General features: G+C 40.8%; 1 protein-coding gene across 1 annotated transcript in view; it reads left to right on the plus strand.

Annotated features, from left to right (window-relative positions):
- LOC104946628 (dedicator of cytokinesis protein 11-like) overlaps positions 1 to 20,636 on the plus strand; it is a gene marked incomplete at its 3' end in the record, with an annotated part of 33,550 nt that extends 12,914 nt beyond the window's left edge. The window contains exons 7-31 of the mRNA XM_010772499.1: positions 984 to 1,167; positions 1,754 to 1,833; positions 3,273 to 3,356; positions 3,572 to 3,712; positions 5,012 to 5,302; positions 7,340 to 7,462; positions 7,574 to 7,656; positions 7,842 to 7,964; positions 8,155 to 8,231; positions 8,971 to 9,155; positions 9,305 to 9,370; positions 11,494 to 11,586; positions 13,822 to 13,945; positions 14,090 to 14,202; positions 14,465 to 14,548; positions 14,629 to 14,718; positions 15,429 to 15,550; positions 15,638 to 15,707; positions 15,787 to 15,912; positions 16,139 to 16,210; positions 16,612 to 16,758; positions 17,477 to 17,560; positions 18,356 to 18,467; positions 19,779 to 19,960; positions 20,523 to 20,636. Of these exons, the coding sequence (XP_010770801.1) occupies positions 984 to 1,167; positions 1,754 to 1,833; positions 3,273 to 3,356; positions 3,572 to 3,712; positions 5,012 to 5,302; positions 7,340 to 7,462; positions 7,574 to 7,656; positions 7,842 to 7,964; positions 8,155 to 8,231; positions 8,971 to 9,155; positions 9,305 to 9,370; positions 11,494 to 11,586; positions 13,822 to 13,945; positions 14,090 to 14,202; positions 14,465 to 14,548; positions 14,629 to 14,718; positions 15,429 to 15,550; positions 15,638 to 15,707; positions 15,787 to 15,912; positions 16,139 to 16,210; positions 16,612 to 16,758; positions 17,477 to 17,560; positions 18,356 to 18,467; positions 19,779 to 19,960; positions 20,523 to 20,636 (2,970 nt within the window). The remainder of the gene's footprint in view (positions 1 to 983; positions 1,168 to 1,753; positions 1,834 to 3,272; positions 3,357 to 3,571; positions 3,713 to 5,011; positions 5,303 to 7,339; positions 7,463 to 7,573; positions 7,657 to 7,841; positions 7,965 to 8,154; positions 8,232 to 8,970; positions 9,156 to 9,304; positions 9,371 to 11,493; positions 11,587 to 13,821; positions 13,946 to 14,089; positions 14,203 to 14,464; positions 14,549 to 14,628; positions 14,719 to 15,428; positions 15,551 to 15,637; positions 15,708 to 15,786; positions 15,913 to 16,138; positions 16,211 to 16,611; positions 16,759 to 17,476; positions 17,561 to 18,355; positions 18,468 to 19,778; positions 19,961 to 20,522) is intronic.
- Positions 20,637 to 20,986: the final 350 nt, after the last annotated feature.

Raw genomic sequence — 20,986 nt, forward strand, 5'->3', positions numbered from 1 at the left:
TCAAGCTCCACCAGGCTGAGGAACAGCTTCTTCCACCAGGCGGTCAGGATGCTGAACTCTCTCCCCTCCCTACCTCCCCCCTCTCCCTCTCTCCCTCCTCTCTCCCTCCCTCCCTCCCTCCTATGACATCTCTCCCCTGACCTCTCCACCCTGCCTCCCACCTTTCCCCCCTGTCCCAAATGGACCTGGACTTTAACCCCACCCCACACACACACACAACCTTCCCTCATCCAGCACCAGTAACTTTTCTACCCATCTCCGCTGCTACTGCACTGAAACTGTACTTTGCACATCATTTTCTCATTTGCACTAAAGAATACTTGCATTCATGTAAATTCATGTTCTGTGGATTGTGTTTTTTTAAATATATCATCAACTAGTACTTATTACTACTATTACTTAGTTTTATAGCCCGTTTATCTAGGCCCTTTTTGTATCTGTTTTATGTATATATGTCACACTGTGGGACTGCGAGAAACGGTATTTCAAATGTCTATAACACATGTAGAAATGTTGACAATAAAGCTGACTTTGACATTGATATATGATGATAATTTAAGGAAAATTCCTTAATTTGGCTACAGGTTCAGATCCTAAGTAGCTAGTTTTGAGAGCTTTCTCTCTGTGTTTTTTTTCATAAAAGTGACCTGTTTCTCAGTTTGTTTACGCAGACCAACAAAATAGTCTCTGTTCTTGTTTTAAGGTGACAGTGTTTCTTTTAGAGATGTCGTTTAAACTTGCTTGTAACCATGGTACAAACCAATAAGTACAACAAAACCAATTCAGTTAAATTGGACAGTCTCCCCCTGGATGTAATTACTTGATTAAATGATATTAACCTCCAGGGGACATTCCATATTCCAAACCATACCTATCTTTTTATTAGGACAATATAGGATGATCTTTTATCTATTGTGAGTGTTTTTTTGTTGTGGAACTTCAAATGTAAAGCATATAAAATCCAGTCATTCTTCCCCCCTCAGAGCCCTAAGATGCGCCGCAATGGCTTCGAACTGAAGATGCAAGACCGCTACAGCCACTTCCTGGCGGCGGACAGCGAAGCAGAGATGGAGGACTGGGTGATCACGTTGAAACAGGCTCTGCAGAACGCCACTGATCCCAGCCAGGACAGGAGGAACGGGGCAGAGACACTGGACTGTGCCCTGGGTGAGTAATACTCTACCTACCAAGACACTTTGGATAAACACATGTCTAGATCTACTTCTGTCAACCTATTATTTACAGCATCATTTCGATGTTGCTGTAAACTAAAGTAATGGTCCATCTAGCCATGATGACAATAATAACATGTTGGGACATAACCTGAGCCCGTTTGAGGGTTGGAAGTTATGTGGAAGAATGCCAACAGTCTAATGCAGTTTGACTTTGTGTGCAAGCATCTATTGGCCCGTCTTCTTTAATAGCATACTCTCTGCAGAATGTTCTAGGCCTAGGGAAACCAAATAGCTTGGTCAGAGCTGCTGATGAGGGACTGGGTGAAAGACGGGAGGCACTTAGGGTTCACTCAGTTCATCACCCGTCACCTGGGAGCCAGCAGAATAGTGAAGAGCCTCTTTCTGATTTGCCCAGTAGACTGTAAGGTTTTATTCGGTCTAGATTTGAAACTTGCACCCAGCCCAGGGGAAGCCATTCGAGAAACATTGAGCAACAGAGCTTTACTGGACCTGATTTGCATCAGTGATGTGTTATCAGGCTGTGTGATTCATGTGTGATCATTGTCCCGTTCAATCAGATGACGACACACCCAGCCAAGGTAAAGGGGAGAGCCTGCTGGAGAGCCTGGGGAGGGGCTTACATCCGGAACTAACGAAGGTACGAAGGATGAATGGATGGATGGTTGAATAATGAATTTAGACAAGAGGAGATACTGACCTATATCTGTCCACAGCAAGAATACATCATAGCGATTTGACCTCGCAAAGTAAAGTGGTTCCTTGATAAAAAAAAACACTATTTTTTCTACTTGTTACTTTATTCTCACTGAATGTTTAAGATTCTTAAGATGAAGAGTATTTTCTAGTATATTCACCACAATAGTCTTTTATTTTGGGTTTTCTCCAAAAATGTACCCCTCTCCCCTCTCCCCGTTTCTTTTATTTTTTAATAAAAAAATGTACCTGCAATGGATCTAAAATGCTTTAATTGATATATCGATATTCAGAAACATTTTACATTTCTATGGCAATTCTATACTTTTTTGTATTTCACATGGTAGTTTTTGATATCCTAAATTATTATGTATTTGTAGTATTTCTTGTATTTTGTTGCTGTTCTTGTTAGGCCTGCAGTTATTGCTGATGATAGTAGTGAAAAGAAAGAAGAAACAACACTGCGAGAAGCCACATGTTATCTCGAAAGAGTCTGAGGTTTTGTACCATGCCACATTTGTTATCTCTTGTTTATAAATCTTTACACAATGATAGAGCCACAGAAGAGCAGCTCTGTGTTCGAGTCTGTTTCCTACGCCAGTGTGTATTCTACAGAGACTCTCCTGGTTTAACATGTCTATAAACCCAGAGCTGCACACAGACAACAAAGCCCTCTGTGCTCTGTGCTGCTGCTTCACCGCTGTTTGCTCTGGGCCACTCCAGCACAGCTTTCCCCAAGAACACCTGTCTGCAGGCTGGTCACAGAGAGCAGGAGAGAGAGGGAGGAGGAGGAGGAGGAGAGATGGATTAGTGCTTTTACCGTGACCTGAGGCTTTGATATGTTTGTCTCCATTAGATTCTTATCCTTTTTGCCTGTTGACCGTCTTCTTCTTTGTCTTACTGTGTCTGGATGTGTGTTGGTTTACTATGAGAAACTACATGTCCCTTTAGTACACAATATAGCAATATATACAACTCATAAAACATTTTGAAAAGGCTTTGGAATTCTTTGCCGGTGCATAAAGTTAAAGAAAATACTGAAGATACTAAAACATTTGAATACCCTATTTGCTTGAAATGAATACGCCTGAAAGCCCAGGACACACACATATATCATTGAAGGTTATTTCAGACAAGGACTTATGTTTGCAATACTATGTATTTCTTATAGAACTGTATTATCACTTCTTGAAGAATTGTGTGATTTTTTTGGTTTTTGTTTGGGTTAATGATGATAATGTTGTCTCACTTCATAATGGGGATCCTTATAAAAACATCTGAACAACAAGATATTTAAATTCCAAATGAAATAATGTATATAGGTGTCATTACATTATATTGCACATATTGTACCTGATATTCTTCCACTGTGTGTGTCTGCAGTATGCCAGGGAGACAGACCAGCTGAATAAGATCAACAGGAACGAAGGCAGACAAAAGCTTTTCTCCCTGGATCCAGAGACACAGGTACGCTTCATGCTTCATTTTGACACCTTTATGTTTGATTTATTTCACTATTGATTCAGACTATTTGATCTCTCCTCGCACCGTTTCCTTCTCCTTTGTCCTCTTCCTTCTTTCACTGCTTCTCCCCTCTCATATCCCCTGGATCAATCGTTCTCTTCTTGTTGTTTTATCTCCTCCCTTCTTTCCCCCTCTCCTCCCTCCTGTGTGATATCCAGAGGCTGGACTTCTCAGGGATCGAGCCAGATGTGAAGCCGTTCGAGGAGCGTTTCGGCCGTCGTATCGTGGTCAGCTGCCACGACCTGACATTCAGTCTGCAGGGCTGCGTCAGTGAGAAGGGGGACGGCGTCCTCACCAATGTAGGTCACCACCTTACCTCCACAGGAAAGACTCAATTAATATCCTGATTAAATGACTCTTATAGTACCTCTACTGCTTCCTATTTTTCCTTAATTACTACTAATGAGAAACTAAAGCTTTTTAAAGTCAAATAGATGACCATAAGACCTTATATACATAGACAAAATTACACAAAAAATAATAATATATATACAAAAAAAAATATTTTTAAAGGCATATTGCATCCTGACCTAAAAAAACAAATTTACGGTAAAAAATTATCACAACAATAAATAAAAAATATAAAAATCAATTGTGATAGTACATCCGTAGTAATTCTTTTTTCTAATTGCACTTAAGCCTATCTAATCTCAATACACAGTCGTCCTTTTAACCTCACACATCCCCAACCTTCCTCACCCTCTGCAGGGCTGCCCCAGATAATACACTTTCATAATTCATGCTGTTCTGTCTGAAAGCCATGGAAGTAACCAGGCCAACGGAAAACACAACTACATATCGTTGTCATATTTTCTAAAAAGATCAAAACAGTGATGTTGCTAGCTGGTCTTAATGTAAGCGCTTATTTTAATTTCTCTAGGCGTTAAACTTTGTTCTTCCAGATAACTTCTGCAAGAACTCCGTCTGATGAATGGTGGAGATTTCTTCATTGTGTTTCATGTGCGGATCATGAGACAGCACTTCAGAGTCAGAGTGGATTACTGTAGTCATAAAACATTGAGTTGCCTGCTTGTGCATTAGAGGGGCTGGAGAGTTGAAGTGACGCATATTTGTGGTTTGGATACATCACGCTCTCTCAATCCCTCCCCCTCTTCCTCCCTCCTCTCCTTCAACAGTCTCTGGTAGGTCTAATGATTATTGGATGGTTCTATCCTGGCATAAGTTCACAGTCATTCAGAAATGTGCTACTGTAGAGCCAACATCTGCTTCTAAACAAGGGATAAGATAACACTAATGTTTGGTGTCTATACGTGAAGGCAATCTTTTTTACAATATTTATCTGTAAATATTTTGTCTCGAACAACTGTAGTTAAAATGTTTCTTAAAATGGAAACATCTACAATTGTTATTGTTGCATATTTGATAGTATGGCAGATTACATTTAAAGAGTTAACATTATTCTCAATACCCCAACCAATAGCTTGGGGGTCCTCCACAGAAAAATGAAAAGATGGGGGGAATTCTTAGTTGAGGCATTGCTCTGAATAAAGCTGTGATGGACAGTCACTATATCCAGGGGTATTGTAATCCTGCCTGATGTATTGAAGTGTGAAAAGCCTCTCTCTGCTGGACCCCAGGTGGAGCCGTTCTTCATCAGCCTCGCCCTCTTCGACGTCTCCAAGAGCTGTAAGATCTCAGCCGACTTCCACGTGGACCTGAACCCGCCGTGCGTCAAGGAGATGCTGACCGACGCCTCGGGGCAGCTCTCTCCTTCATCAGACTCAGAGGGGGGAGGGGGAGGAGGAGGAGGAGGAGGAGGAGGAGGAGTCAGGGAGGGAGGAGGCATGGTGAACGGAGACTCTGCCAAAGGGAATGGCCTGCCGCTTCTTCAGAGGGTGTCCGAGGCTCTGCTGCGCTTCCCTACACAGGTAGAGACTTGGCTGTGGTTATCCATCTGTTTGATTCAGGAAATGACTCACGGCCAATCAGAAGGGGCAAGGAACCTGAATCATTGCAGTGTCATTCACACAGATGTGAGGTGTGTTCGGAACAATGCTTCATCCTGTCTGGGAAACATATTTTGACTTCAACAATTTCTGAACAAAACAAAAAAACACAATCTAATTAACTTTAATTCATCATTCATATTTTGTATAATAATTATAAATATATAGATTTTTTTTTTACGACATTTGGAAAAATACTAATTTACCAAAAGTACAATTGGTTTCAAATGTAATGAGTTAAGTATTAAAAGTAAAACTATTATGAACTTTTAAGGCAAGTGATTTTAACATCTTTAGTGTAGTCTATCTCTAGTCTAAATAAAACCAGAGATCTAGGAAGTGTAAGCTCTTCGATTACAAAGTCACATGGGCTCTGCTTACATAACCTGCCTTTTAGACAGAAGAAGATGGTATCCTTTCAGATTAGAGTTTTAACCACATGAAGAACTAACTGAAAATGTGTTAGTTCATAACGAGTTTTGCTCTTCCTCTGTTTTGAGAAAGAATAGCTACTAGTGAAGATATACAAAAATACTAATCTAACGCAAACAGTGTGAACACATATCCATTTGTATTCCTCTTTGCCCATGCGGAGAAATGCATACATAGACTACTTGAAACACCAGAAAGAACCTCCATGTACTGAAGTTCAGAGGGTTGTATTTGTGTGTTGTATCCTCAGATGCCCTTTCAGCACCAAAGTCTTCTGAAACGGAAACACAGTGTTGCTCATTTAGATGGCATTTGTGATTTCAGAACCCCCTTTCAGTGTTGTATCAACGCAGTGCCCGGGATGTAAGCTTGATGTGACTTCTTACCTAGAAACAGCAGAACAAGTATCTCTAATGAAGAATGCAGCAACCAGTAGCAGGCCATGCACAGTTTAAAAGCTGCAGACATTAAATAATGGAACTGTTCCAAGTCTTATTTCTGCCCTTGATATTACATTCTGCCAACAGACATCTGTGAAAGTCCTACCCCAGCAGAACACACACATACAAACACACACACACTAACGGAACCGTCTCTACCTCTGTGATTAGTGTGTTATTATAGCTCAGCTGACCACGCTTTAATTTAGGTGCGTTGGGTGTGGTCCAAGGACTGAGCCTCCACTCTCCACTGCATCAGCAGCTCTGAGGAGGCCACAGCTTCTGTTCCAGTTCATTACACCATTCACAGATCTATTACGTTGATCACAGTGAATATGTGAATGAGTTCCTCAAGCCAACAACGAGTAGTATTTGTTTGCAAAAAGCTGTAACACTTTCTGCGAGCCATTCTGGGCAGTATGACAATTAGATGAATGAATGAGGGCGGATGGGAGTGGTTGCACAGGGTCTGTCTATCTATCTGTCTACTCTCTTCTATATTATTACTGTTTGTGGCGTCTGCGTGTATTTCAATTTGAAGCTAAACTAGCCACTTAGAAGGTGCTCCCTCGGTAGTGTCAATTCTTATGGTGCCTGAAAATATAACGAATTACAAAATGACTTCCTGCTACTTCTGTCTAGATTTTGTTTCCATTCTAGGGAAACCCAAGAGGAGGTTAAAAATACATTTCAAACTAATATGAGCTCATAACTTAATAGGAGCAGCGTGTTTTGTCCGAAAGTCAATTCTGTCCCCTGGAGATTGTTTATGTGAGCTGACACTGACGAGCTATAAGTCAGTCCCCTCGCACCAGAGCAAAAATAGAAGTGAGCCCTATGTGGTTTTCCTGTATGAGCTCGGCTGACAGCAGCCACTTCCCCCTGCACTTGCCTTGTAGAGAAGCAGCGGAAAGATTTAAGAACGAAAAGACATTTGAATTGCTGATGAATGCTTTTTTATCAAAGAACCCAGCAGTGCTTTCTAGTCTTAGGAAAAAGATATCACAGTCTACTAATGCACATCCAACCACATATCCATATTATCAAGTCCCTACTCTAATTATCCATGTACCCCTCTCTCCTCTAGGGTATCTTTTCAGTGACCAACCCTCATGCAGATATCTTCCTGGTGGCCCGTGTGGAGAAGGTGCTGCAGAACGGCATCACACACTGCGCCGAGCCGTATATCAAGACTTCTGACATCAGCAAGGTCCACAGTGCTCCCTTATCACCATTCAAAGACAAGCAAATAGCAGTGAGCTGACGAGTTTAGCATTCGGTCTTCTGTTTTTGAATTGTGCCTTTCTGTTTGTCTCTGCAGACTGCTCAGAAGGTGCTCAAAGCTGCCAAGCAGACATGCCAACGCCTGGGTCAGTACAGGATGCCTTTCGCCTGGGCTGCCAAGTAAGACAGGAAGAATACACAAGTCAAAATATGACCCAGAAATGAATCTCTTTGGATCCTTTTTTAGAACGACCCAATTCAAATGCATAACATCTGGCATCATAATAAGTAAACGTGGGTTTTTAAAAGCCAAAAATCTATTTTTTTATTCTGCTTATGTCACACCTCCTCTAATGTGTTTTCAGGCAGGTGTTTAAAGACGCCCAGGGCAGCTTGGACATGGACGGGAAGTTTTCTCCTCTCTACCGCCAGGACAGCAGCAAAGTCTCCAATGATGACATCATCAAGCTGCTGGCTGACATCAGGAAGTGAGTCATCACATCTTCTGCTATTTTAGACAGTGCTTAGAAACTAGAGCACAAAAACACCCATGCCCTTGCACATACATTTTTTAAAAGGCATTGCATAAAAGCCAGTTTACAAAAGCCTACATTCAAATTCAGAAACATTGTTTTATTTAATCTTGTTCTTATTTTAAATCTTTATTTCCCTCAACAGACCTGAGAAGAGCAAGCTTCAGACCATCCCTGGACAGATGAATGTCACCATCGAGTGTGTCCCACCTGACTTCTCAAGTATATTGTCGTTCCTAAACACTCCCCATATCCTAATATTTGTCTATCTGTTACAGTGAAGCAGAGTGCCGTACTATTACAACTGGCAATAAACAGCTTTGAAGCGTCCTGTAGTTAGCTGCTCACTATCTCTGAGGAATGCCATAAAGAAAAGTAAAATAAGCTTCAAATTCTTGATCACGAGGATAGTTATCAAACAATAGTCACCGTATTCCTGTTCCTAAAATGCAAACAAGACAATAGAGAAACAGAATAAAAAAATACATGAGCAGGTTGAGGTGAAAATAAAATAAACAATGAAGTTATGGATTTAAGAAATAAGCTCATGGTGAAAATTCTAGTGAAATAAATAACCAAATATATAAATACATTAGATACAAATAAAGGAGGTGATCTTGTATAAAAGGCAACAAAATGCCAGAAATGCTAGAAGAAGGAAATATAGTAAAACTAAAATGGTGATCCTAAAACAAGCACAGTTTAGATGTGATATGACAATAAAGGGAAATAGCCCACCATACATTTGAATAATGAGAGGAAACATGCAATAGATCATCAGGCCATCTTGTAAAAGTGAGTTTTAAACGGCTGCAGATGGAGAAAAGGCTGTTCCAAAGCCAGGAGGAGTTCTTAGCTTGGAAGTATCCAGAACAATCTTAAGTTAACTCTTGGGATGGCACAAAAAACAGGAACACAGCGGCGATGGTTTTCCCATTACTCGTGCACTCTGTTCTTGCAGATACGGTGACTTCCTCCTATGTTCCCGTCAAGCCCTTCGAGGACGGCTGTGAGCGGGTTTCAGTGGAGGTGGAGGAGTTTCTGCCCGCGGAGGCCAAGTACAACTACCCCTACACATCCTACAAGAACCAGCTGTACGTCTGCCCCCTGCAGCTCAAATACGACAACCAGAAGTCCTTCACCAAGGTGTGACTCTCAGAATTGATCTGATTTCTGTGTGGTTGCCGGCTGCTACACAAAATGAAGCATATATCTCCAAATTGATTCGGTGTGTAGACAATGATTCGCTCTACTTTGTGCATTACCTGACTGATGTCATGTTTCCTCCACACCAGGCTAGAAACATTGCAGTCTGCATCCAGTTCAGAGATTCAGATGAAGAAGGGGCGACCTCTTTAAAGGTGGGTTTAATGAACTGCATACTATATTGTCATATGTTCTGCCTATGTAAGTTATACACACATTAACGTTGTGATGTAGGAGTGTATTCACAGGCCATTTTGATCTGAAATGTTGCGATTACAGTTCGATACAAAGTTCTAATATGAACCTACTATCAAACATTTATAAATGTAACTGTTCACATGATGTTTAGGTCAATTACTACACAGGATTTGAAGCAGTGTTTTCAAATGATTACATTACTCTTTTTCATGTAGATTAAAATGTATTTAGGACATTTTCCATGTAGAGACATTGAGAGCTTTTATAACTTCGTACACTTAAATCAACCGGATTACACAATGTATGTAATTCATGCAGCTCAAGTTCTTCTTATCTTAAATAGTGAATTATGGACAAGAAGTCTAAAAACGGACTTGAACAGGGTCACCCAGAGAGAGGAGTGTGATCATATTTTGATCTGTTATTCAAACAGCATGCTTACAGGAAAATAGCAGAAGATAGAATAAAAAGATAAACAAGCACAACCTTTATTTCCAGCAGACTAGCAGGAGTCTGTTGCAAAGGTCTCCAAACAATGACTGTCAATTCAATGTTGGGAATGTCCTTTGAGAGATGTGATCGATAGCAGAGGCCTCAGACATGATTCTTTCTATTGCTGTCACAAAGTGGGTCTCAGAGAGCAGCAGAGGGGCCAGAGGAGGAGAAAGGGAAACCGCTTATTAGAGCTGGCAGGAGAAGATAACGAATGGTCACTCTTTTTTTTCTCTCTCTCTCCTCATCCTCGCTGCTCCTCTCCGGCCACACATCATTTAAAAAAATATATATATAAATATTTGCAGCTGGAAAGAGTCTTCAAAGCACCGTGGATTGTTTTTCTTTTCCCTTTTCCGGAGAGAGGGAGGAAAACAGGGTTTCTTTGAATTCAACCAACAAAACATTTGCCCTTGATGCAATTGATAGAGTCTCAGCCTCCAGTATACTGCATCAGATAAAGTGAGTCTGATCTCAAACAATGCTGGAAGTGCATGGAGGAAGAACTTTTGTTTTACAGACAAAAAGCAGGAGCAAGCAGCGGAAGCTAGGGGAAGCTCTGGGACACAAATATGTCTTTTTCAGAGTACAATCCTACAATCATGATCTCAGGTTTAATTTATTTGTTGGTTTAACTGAGATTTGACTTAATATCCCTGAAAAGAATGACGAGCTCTACCAGTGCAGCCAGTGCAACATGTTTGTTTTTAAGGCATGTCTGGTTCAGTATGTGCATGACTGGGACATCAGATAAGAGCCTGGTTAATCACAATTCCCATCAATCCCCTTGCTGCGTCTGTAAGGGCCCTGGATGTGTTGCTTCACAAACCACTGCACAGCGTCTGCAGTCCTACCGCACCCTGTGACCGCAACAACGGACCTTTCTGAAATCTGTGTAATCCCCCCTCCTTCCCTCCTTCCTCCTCACACTCCAGCTTCTTCCCCACTGTCCCCCCTCTTTGAGCCTCTCCCCTCCTCCAGCAGAGGCTCCATTTTTCTGATCCAATCAGTCTCAATTTGCATCCAGAAAATGTCCTTCCTCTTGGCAGCTCTGCTCATTGTTCTTCATTACAGATGACTGCATCTGTTAGCCTCCTCATTACAGCATCAAAGCAGCCATCAGGACGGCTCTGAAGATTTGTATCCCTTTTTGTTGCCCCTGATTGGAAATATTCTCACCTGGTCAAGCATGACTTTCCTCCACAGATATACACAGTCCTGATTGAGGGTGCATTTGGAAAGAAACATGAACATGTTTGTCACCCCACGTAGAGTCAAGGAGACGTACATTTCTGTGTTTTTTGCTTTTCTTTCATTATTATTATTCAACAAAGGATGGAATCCTCTGTTTAAAAATGTAAGGCACAAAACTGCATGACGTTCTTCTTGATAAGGCTGAGGTTGAGTAACCTTCTTTCTTAGTTTAATCTGTCGGAGCTTCAAAGCCCCATACAATGAGGGTCTTGCACCCTCACCTCCAAATATTGTCAGTAATTACAGATTTCTGAGCACTTACTCACCGCCGTGGCCCCCCAACATCGAAGGGCCAGAGTTGATGACTGACTCTTGATGCTTGCTTGCCTTTCAGTGCATCTACGGCAAGCCGGGAGACTCACTCTTCACCAGCAGCACCTACGCAGCCGTCCTGCACCACAATCAGAGCCCGGAGTTCTACGACGAGGTGAGAAGGTTACATCGCTATCCTCGCACTTTTTCCCCCAGGCATTAGTCTGATTCAGTCTGTTCAGTAAATATGTTATCGTGAAATGAAACAACCTGAAGAAACACTCATTCATCAGGTTGTTCACATTGGATTCGATATAAAGAGGAAGTGCAACAAGCAACTCTGATTGTTATTCCCAAAACTCCCTACAGCAAGAGGCAGTCACTGTGGTCAAATTCCTCAGCCAGAGATAATCCCATAAATCAGTCACACACACACACACACGCACGCACACGCACACGCACACACGAAGCTGGGCTCCTAATATCAAACGGATTAGGATCTGAAGAGTGCCCACAAAACACCCGCATGCACGCTCTCTGGGATTTACCTCCACATGCTTCAGCGTCACATCATAGAGAATTTCTACTCCAAAAAACAATGATCTTTATCTTTTTACATATTTTGCCTTGATCTTTTTATCCTCAAAAGCTTATTTGAACACACTTTAAGGTCTTAGTGAGGGCATAGAGAGCCTTAAAGGATGTCACAATCTTATGTTTGAATTTCCCCAGATTAATAATTAAACACACTAACTGAAAGATTCATACACCTGTCATCAAAAGTAATTACTCATGACATTCTTAAGCAGTTTGTTGGTCACTAGATCTGTTGATGTGGAAATTCAGTTTAGTGTTTCTGTATGTGTCACTTCCTGTGAAAAAATCAGAACGTGTTCAGGGTTAAAACATGTATTTGGTGTTGCTGCCCCCTGGTGGATAAGCTGATATTTCTTAATTATAGATTTGTTTTACTTTTACTTTAGCATGCTTTTAAGGGAGACACAAATACTGTATCACAAGTGAAATGTGGGTCCAAGTGCGGAACACCACTAGAGTTGGATATGAACATTTTGGGTAGTCAATATGAATTAATGTGAAAAGTGGTAGTTATAGCTATGCACTTCGCCAGGATTTCTTTGCTGCAGTAGTTTAGCAGTTGCTATATGACAGCACGGCGTTAATAGTTAATTTAAAAAATAAATAACAAACAATACCAGTGGGCCGAGCACGAACCTGTTAATATTGTAGCGTTCACCGCTATTCAAGATCACAGATCACTCGAGCCTTCAATGTCGAAAACGTTCTCTTTATTTTCTGGTATTGACGGCCAGCCACGCCTTACAGAGCAATAAATAGTATAACACTCATTATGACTTTTCCCCACACTCGAACACAACTCCTACCGTCTCGTACTCCCTCCACACACACACACACACACACGCACACACACACGCACACACACACTGGAAAAGACACACACACACACGCACACGCACACACACACACACACACACACACACACACACACACACACACACACACACACACACACACACCTGGAAGGGGCGGTCTCTCCCTAACTCCCACCAACAACATTGCCTAATTAACTTTACAAATGTACTAAACTCTGCACATCTGATAACTGACATAACTGTTAACTTGGACACGCTACAATATTATCATTAATATTTACATTAAAACATTCCTTTGACACTTATAACATTACTTTGCAAGGTAAGCACAACCAAAAAAACACTTAACTGTGCTCCAACAATATTTTTGTTGGAGATCGCGGTGGTTTACGCTGACTTGTGAGAAATCTTTCCATTTTCGATCTGTGTTCACATACTGAGAATTATAGCATTAGCCAAGTAACAGTTCGCGCTTTAACGACCCCTGATAGATCTCGCGAGAATGTGTATAAATATATATATAGATACATTTTCATAACAAAACAATGGGGTCGCTAAGCCGTTGCTAGGCCAATTGGCGCCGCCCCTGCACTTTGGACAATTGAGAAAATAGGATGCCCGAATTTAAATGAAATATATGCCGCTATTTCTGTATGAGTGTAGAATATTTACTTCTTTAAAAATCAATGAAGCATAACTGAAATTACTTTAATAGTTGTATTCCAATATATAGTGACATTAGACTTGTGGTGTGGTCACAATAGATGCAAAGGCTTTCCAGCTAGCTGCAAAGGGGGTTGGTAAATATGTCTTGTTGATGAGATAAAATCCAGTTCTGTGTAAAAACATTTAAAATATAACTGCAAAAGACTGATCTAGCATAGCATTAACAACTTTTTATATTGTTGTTATATATTAAGTCTATTGGTACCAGTAATGTCTATGCTGAGATGATGTTGCTACATAAAGCTAATACAGTGACCTGTTCCCATGGTTAGGTGAAGATCGAGCTGCCTGTCCACGTTCATGAGAAACACCATATCCTCTTCACCTTCTACCACATCAGCTGTGAGTCCAGCAGCAAGGCCAGCAGCAAAAAGAGAGAGGGGGTAGAGTCCCTGGGTGAGTGTCTGTCTAAAACTGATTTGATATGTGTCCTTTAATGCAAAACTATTAAAAGAAAAGGAAATAAACAAATTGCTGGCTTCACATTTCATGTCCATATAAGGACAGTAAGGCCAACTCTGCTATTTTCATGTGTTCCAGTGGGTTACTCCTGGATGCCTTTGCTGAAAGAAGGGAGGATGCAGTCAGTGGAGCTGCAGCTGCCTGTAGCATCCACCTTGCCTCCTGGATACCTCTGTCAGGACACCAAGAAGGTACAGTCCTATTCCCTTTACCAAAGACTCACTGACCCCAATAGAGGTCAGGCATAATGGTACAACTAAAACTAAAGCTATCATATACGCAGAGGGTTCTTCATTAGTAATTAATACTGATATTTGATTTGTAAGGTATGTTTTTTAAGTACTAATTAAGCTAAATGTCCACAAATTAAAATGTCACTTTTCTAAGAGCTGTGTAATGTATTCATCAAGCTACTTGACCCTAAACATTTTATATTTGTGCGCACTTCAACAGTCCCAACCAGATATCAAATGGGTGGAAAATACCAAGACGCTGTTCAAAGTGAAGACCCACGTGGCATCTACAATATATGCTCAGGTACATCACTTTGCTCTTCAGTCATTTTGGTAGCTGGTGTAAAGAGAGTGTGTTTACGTGATGGTTCTATTCCTCTGCAGGACCTGCATCTTCACAAGTTCTTCCAGCACTGTCAGCTGATGAGGACGACATCAGAAGGCAACACAGCAGAACTGATCAAATACCTGAAGGTGAGATACTGTCAGGCCGTGCACAGTCTCATTTCCCCTCAGGGGCAAATAAAGGTCTTCAACTTGTCAGTCAGCAGGAGAGAGGGGGGTTACAGACTTGTTGCATGGCACTATCTGACAACTGAGGAAGCACTGATAGGCAGGAGAGATCAACGTATTCTGGTAGCCCACTTTCTCATCACATGGTTCTCTCTCAAATTCATGACAAAATAACAGTCACCAAGTTACTCACTTTTCGTAGGAATAGTACGTGTATGTCTAACATACATTTTTTTTTTCACCTGGAAAAAAACAGCTGCTTTTTTTTCTTGTACCTGTTATTATGCTTATCTTGATACAAACATAACTTGATAACACACAAAACAATCCTGTGGCCAGATAAAGTATCACAACAACAATAGCAATGTCTCAGATGGGGGAAAAAAGAAAAAAAATGATCCTGGCAAAAAAAAATTCCCACAAGTTATTTTTCAGGCCAGACTAAGAAAATTAAAAGCCAGATGTTATTGAGGTTATTTGTGTTTCTATGTTAAGTGTATTTATTTTTAAGTCAAGTCCCTTACATATATAGTCAAGATTATACAAGTTTTCTGACCCCAATTACCAGATTCAGTATCTTCTATAAAGGTTTTGACATAGTTGCTCTTTAAAAATCACGTTGTAACTTACCTACCTGCCTTTACTTCCACCTATATCTCCCTCTCTTATAGTGCCTGCATGCCATGGAGACTCATGTCATCATCAACTTCCTTCCAACGGTGCTGATGCAGCTGTTTGGAGTGCTCACAGCAGCGACCAAAGAAACGCATGAGATCGCTGTCAACTCCCTGCGGTGAGTAGAGTGTAACATCTCTTTTACACGATTTAATACCGATGCAAAAGCTCACACTATAACATCGCCCTGCTTCTGTGCCTCCAGTGTCATCATACACATCGTCTCCAGATGTCACGAGGAGGGCTTGGAACACTACCTGCGCTCTTTTGTTAAGGTAACATACTAACTCTGCTACCTGGTTGAACAAAATCAAAGAATCCTAAAGTTGATTTGTGTTTATTTTCTCTTCTCAGTATGTGTTTGTGACCAACACCCCTGCCTCGGGGAACTCAGTAACCACACATGAGGTTTTAGCCACCGCCGTCACAGCAACCCTCAAACAGACAGCTGATTTCAACACCAGCAACAAACTGCTCAAGGTGTGTTTTTTTCTATTTACACACTTTCTGCCTCAGTCCAGTTGTAGTACCATTAATAAACAGCAGGGGGCACACCTGCTTATAAGATGGCACTTGTATATACAGTATGTACTATAACGTGACATGTTTTTCTGTCATCACAACTTTCTCTCATGGTAAGCTTATAAGCACATCAGGAAATACCCAATGTAGTCTAACTGCAGTTCTCTTTTCCATTTGTCTGCAGTATTCTTGGTTCTTCTTTGAAACAATGGCCAAATCCATGGCCCAGTATCTACAGGAGGGCAGCCGCATAAAGGTTGGTATTTTGTGACTTCTTTTGAGTCATTAAGATCATGGTGTCTTTCACATCACTGTTTAACAATACCAGTCTTTGCTTGTGACACTACACAGAGTTCAAATGTCTACATTTGGCGTGTAACCCACAATCACGTGATGTTACGAAACATGTCAACACATTTAAACCATACAAACACTTAACGATATAACAGGAGACTTATAATGAATCACTGAGCTGTGTGTTTATTCCATCTTTTGATGCCTGGGTCTGCATTTCATCTGGGTTGTAAGCAACAGTAAACAAGGTGATGGCTGTTGCTCTTTCGAAAACATGATAGAATGCAATCTGTTTAAAGGAACTGTACACTAGGGGCTATCTGTATACATTACGCTTCATTACGTATTCATCCCGATCATTAGATGCCGCGGCCCCAGCGTTTCCCGGACAGTTTCCACCAGGCGCTGCAGTCGCTGGTGTTGTCCATCATGCCGCACATCACCATCCGCCACATGGAAATCCTGGAGGAAGCTCGCTGCATCAATCTGAGCCTGGCCAATTTCATCAAGGTCTGGAACGCCACTTGCAAAAACATTAAAAACACATCCTTTGACTTCTGCAGGCTGGTGCATAGAAACTGACTTTCAACTATACCATCTGATCTGGGAACAAAAAGTCAGTCATGATAATACAATAGTTTGATAGATAGATGCATACATACTTTATTTATCCCGAATTGGGAAATAGTTTTGTCATTTTGACAGTCAATGAACAACAATTAAAACATTTATTAAAAATAGAATAAAATACAAATATACATTAAATATAAAAAAAAAATACATTACATATTCTAAGTATAAAAGACATATATTCAAAAGTGTATCTACACACTGTAAAATATACAGAATGCATTTCAATACTCTCTAATATACAGAAATATATAAACATAGTATATACATTCAAAATGGTGCACAGTAGCTTTTCATTAATAGTCAAATATATCCTGTGAGTTTGTGTAAGCAGGCTACAAGATGTAAGTACAGTAGGTGCAAATTGTTAGGTAGTTTTATCAAACTACCAAACATATGTTTTCTCCATTAACTCTTATCTGAGATGATGTGATCCTCAAGTTGTACATATCATATTGCTTCTCTCTTGTTGTCATTTTTAACACAACTCAAGAACGCAACAATATCATCTCAGCCTCAAAAAGGTGTTTGTTTATTCTGGGATCACACCTTTATTTACCTCAGCAGTATACGTGCTAACCATGCTCTCTCTCCTCAGAGGTGCCTGATCGTCATGAACAGGGGCTTTGCTTTCGGCCTGATCAACCACTACATGTGTCACTTCGGTCTCAAGGATCCTAAGGTACATCCTTTAAGTCAGCCAACACACAACTGCACACTTTAAGGCTATTGAAAAGAGGACTATAGAAGAGTAAAAGTATGTTTTTGCTGATCAGAATAGAATTTGATTTATTGCCAAGTAGGTTTTCGCATTCAAGGAATTTGCTTTGGTGTAAAAAAGTGCATATATAAACTAGTGGTGGAAAAGTACTCAGATTTTATACTTAAGTAAAAGTAGCAGTACATAATTTTATAAATTCTGTACAAGTCCTGCATTTAAAGTCTTATTTAAGTACAGTGTTATTGGCATCAAAATATACTTAAGTACCAAAAGTACTTTTAAAGCATTAAGGACAATTTCATTTCATCCATTTTATATTAAATAACTGGAAAATATGTATTAATAAATGAATGTATTCATCAAAGCTTGTAAAGGAGAACATTTAGAAAGGTTTTTTTCATCAATTATAATATAAAAAAATGTGTTTAAGAAATGTAAATAGACAAAAAAAGGAATTGAAATGCATTTATGACTAGTCACTATGAAAAAAGATGTAAAGTTTAACGGAAATGAACTGAATTGGAGAACTTGTTTACATGATAGAATAACATGTTTTGTATCTCCTGCCGTACCGTGCCTATCAGCAGACATTTGAATAACAAATTAAACACAGAAACCCGAGAAGCACTATCAGCGGCATCAAGGATTGAGTTCAAAACACTGCAGAGAATTCTATGTTTGTGCTGCAGCGGTTCATATACATTTGCTTAAGAACTTGCATGGCCCACACTCACGTATGTCTGTTTTTTGGCACAGGTGCTGACTGAAATGAAATTTGATTTCCTGATGTCAATGTGCAACCACGAACACTTCATCCCTCTTAACCTGCCCATGGCGTTTGGGCGCACCAAGATGCAGAGGGTACAAGGTGAGCGTTAGATAGAATACCTCCCTTTGAATGCATTTCGCTCCACATGTACCAGCTAAGTAGCTATCACATGACCCATCCCCCACCTGACCTGCATCCACCACACTGAACCTGCCTGATTGTTTGGCCCATGCACACACAGGTCTATAAATGAGTTGGTGGCAAGTTAAACCTGCATTACCTACTAATTATCATACTATGGTGTCTGCTAAACAAGTTTAGCCAACACTTGTTAACACATGTTCTACCTAACCACAAGTGAAAAGAAAGTGCTGTGGAAATGCTGCATGGATTTCACCCCCAATATCTTTATTTCCCCCCCCCCCTCTCTGTTTTTTTTGCTCGTGGTCAGATTTTATTCCGTATGCGACGGAGCTTTTTGGCCCTGTAGGTAGGTGATGCTCACCGCGTCTTACTGTACATAAACGCCACCGTGTTTGCTGCCGTAAGCAAACCACCTGCACCTCCTCGCTCTGACCTGCACTAACCATCCTGTCAACACTCATAGGACCCCCATTCACTCCAACTCACTATGCTAATGCTAGGCTAACCCTTCACTTGCCTGAGCTTGGGTGTTGTCGAGGGGGAGGATCTTGGCTATCAAGCCTTCTCTCCGCAGTGTCTTGAAACACTAGAACGCAACGTCTTTCACAAAGCTGCGGTTCTCTCTCTTCGCTGTCTGTGTCTGTTTTCTCTCTCTGCCTGTCTGTTTCTGTCAATCAGAAGGTAAATGCGGATGTGGGCTCAGTTCCCAGCCTGCATTGCCTGACATTATCACAGCATTATTGTGAAAATCATCGTTCGTGTTGAAACAGACAACTTCTCATTTCTAGTGGCACGTCTCTGATTCTTGTGATGTGTATCTCTTCTCTGATTATACTGTACAGAATGAATATGTATAACATTATTCATCACCTAATGTGAGCATTGGTAAAGAATGATCTTGATTTCTACCTTTCTGGCGTGGTGTGTAAACGTGGTTGCTCATTGGTTTGGGACGTTGCACTTTGAATGACTGAATGTTTTTCACACTTTGCCTCTATTACATTTCAACTCACTGAGCAATGCTGATTATATTGCATGCACAAAGTAATTTATGTACAATAAGCTAATATTATTCACTGAACAACTGTTATACCACTTCTTTATGAGACATTCTAAAACAAACACATTCCACAAGACTGCTAATCAGATTTTAGTCTAAGAAAATTCACTTTAGTAGGTAGTACCGCAATCAAAAAGACACATAGTTATCAGCATCACTTTAGCCCATACTTTGTATACTGACACTTCCTGTTTGACCTAACACAGAGCAGAGTTTGGAGTTCAGCCTGACGGAGGATTACTGCCGTAACCACTTCCTGGTGGGCCTGCTGCTGAGGGAACTGGCGGAGGCCGTGCAGCAGGGGCCCGAGGTCCGGCAGCTGGCCGTGAGCGTCCTCAAGAACCTTCTTATTAAACACGCCATGGACGACCGCTACACAGCATATAAGGTGAGGGAGCGATGAAGGAACAAGGAAAGAGGTACAAATAATGTTCGGAATAACTCGGTTTGGATAGTGACTAAAAGCACAAGCAATCTATTCACACCTTCAGTTGTCAAAACACTCGTCTAGCTACCCATACAAAAAGGCTTTCTCTCTATTATTACACCTCCCTTTTCTTTTGTTCACAAAGCATCGTGACAAGCACATTGTCCCCCTCTTTCTACTGTGGCACCTATTTGCATCAGAACCTCGTTGTCTGGTACTAAAAGTTAATATTTGATATGACACAGGTTAAACACAGCTCCACTATGAACATATAATGAACTGCGGTTTAACGTACCTCCAACAAGATACCAGTGTCTGTCTGTTATGCAAACGAGACCGTTTTTAGAGTGCAGGAACATGTGATTGCAGCTTGGAGCAGTTGGCTCATGATCCAACAATAATATTATCTTAAACAGTGCTCTTTGTTTGCCTTTGCGACCTTACAGTATGTGAGGTCACAATTCATGATTCATCAGTGCATTTGTTTTTTAAAAAGCTCATTGTGGCATATTTATTGTTTCAGAACCAGCAGGCCCGGATCTGTTTGCTGTACCTGCCACTTTTTGAGCTGCTCTACCAGAATCTGAAGCAGCTGTCTGCCCAGCCGTACACCTCCAGCCCCAGGCATGGCCTCAATGTGAGTCCCCTCAAACCCTGGATTTCCACAGCATTGTTACACATTGCTTTGTTACTGCTTTCTAATGCAAAATTCTTATCTACTCCTACAAGTCCTTGTTTATTACATCAAGATACATATAAAGATTCAAGCCTTACTAGTGTCTTTGTAAGGTGAAAAGGAACTCAAATTCAGAGAAACATCTGCAGATATACATTTAAAGGGTCTACATTTTGCTAATTTTTAGGTTATATATACCTAAAATATATATATAACATCTTTATATTTAGTGTCTCTACTGTGACATGTTTCCGGGCTTTAATGTTTTGAAAACATATTTATTGTTCTCATACTGCCTGTGCTGCAGCACC

The sequence above is a fragment of the Notothenia coriiceps genome, unplaced genomic scaffold (assembly GCF_000735185.1).
Source record: "Notothenia coriiceps isolate Sejong01 unplaced genomic scaffold, NC01 NC01_scaffold00011221, whole genome shotgun sequence".
Classification (NCBI taxonomy): domain Eukaryota; kingdom Metazoa; phylum Chordata; class Actinopteri; order Perciformes; family Nototheniidae; genus Notothenia; species Notothenia coriiceps.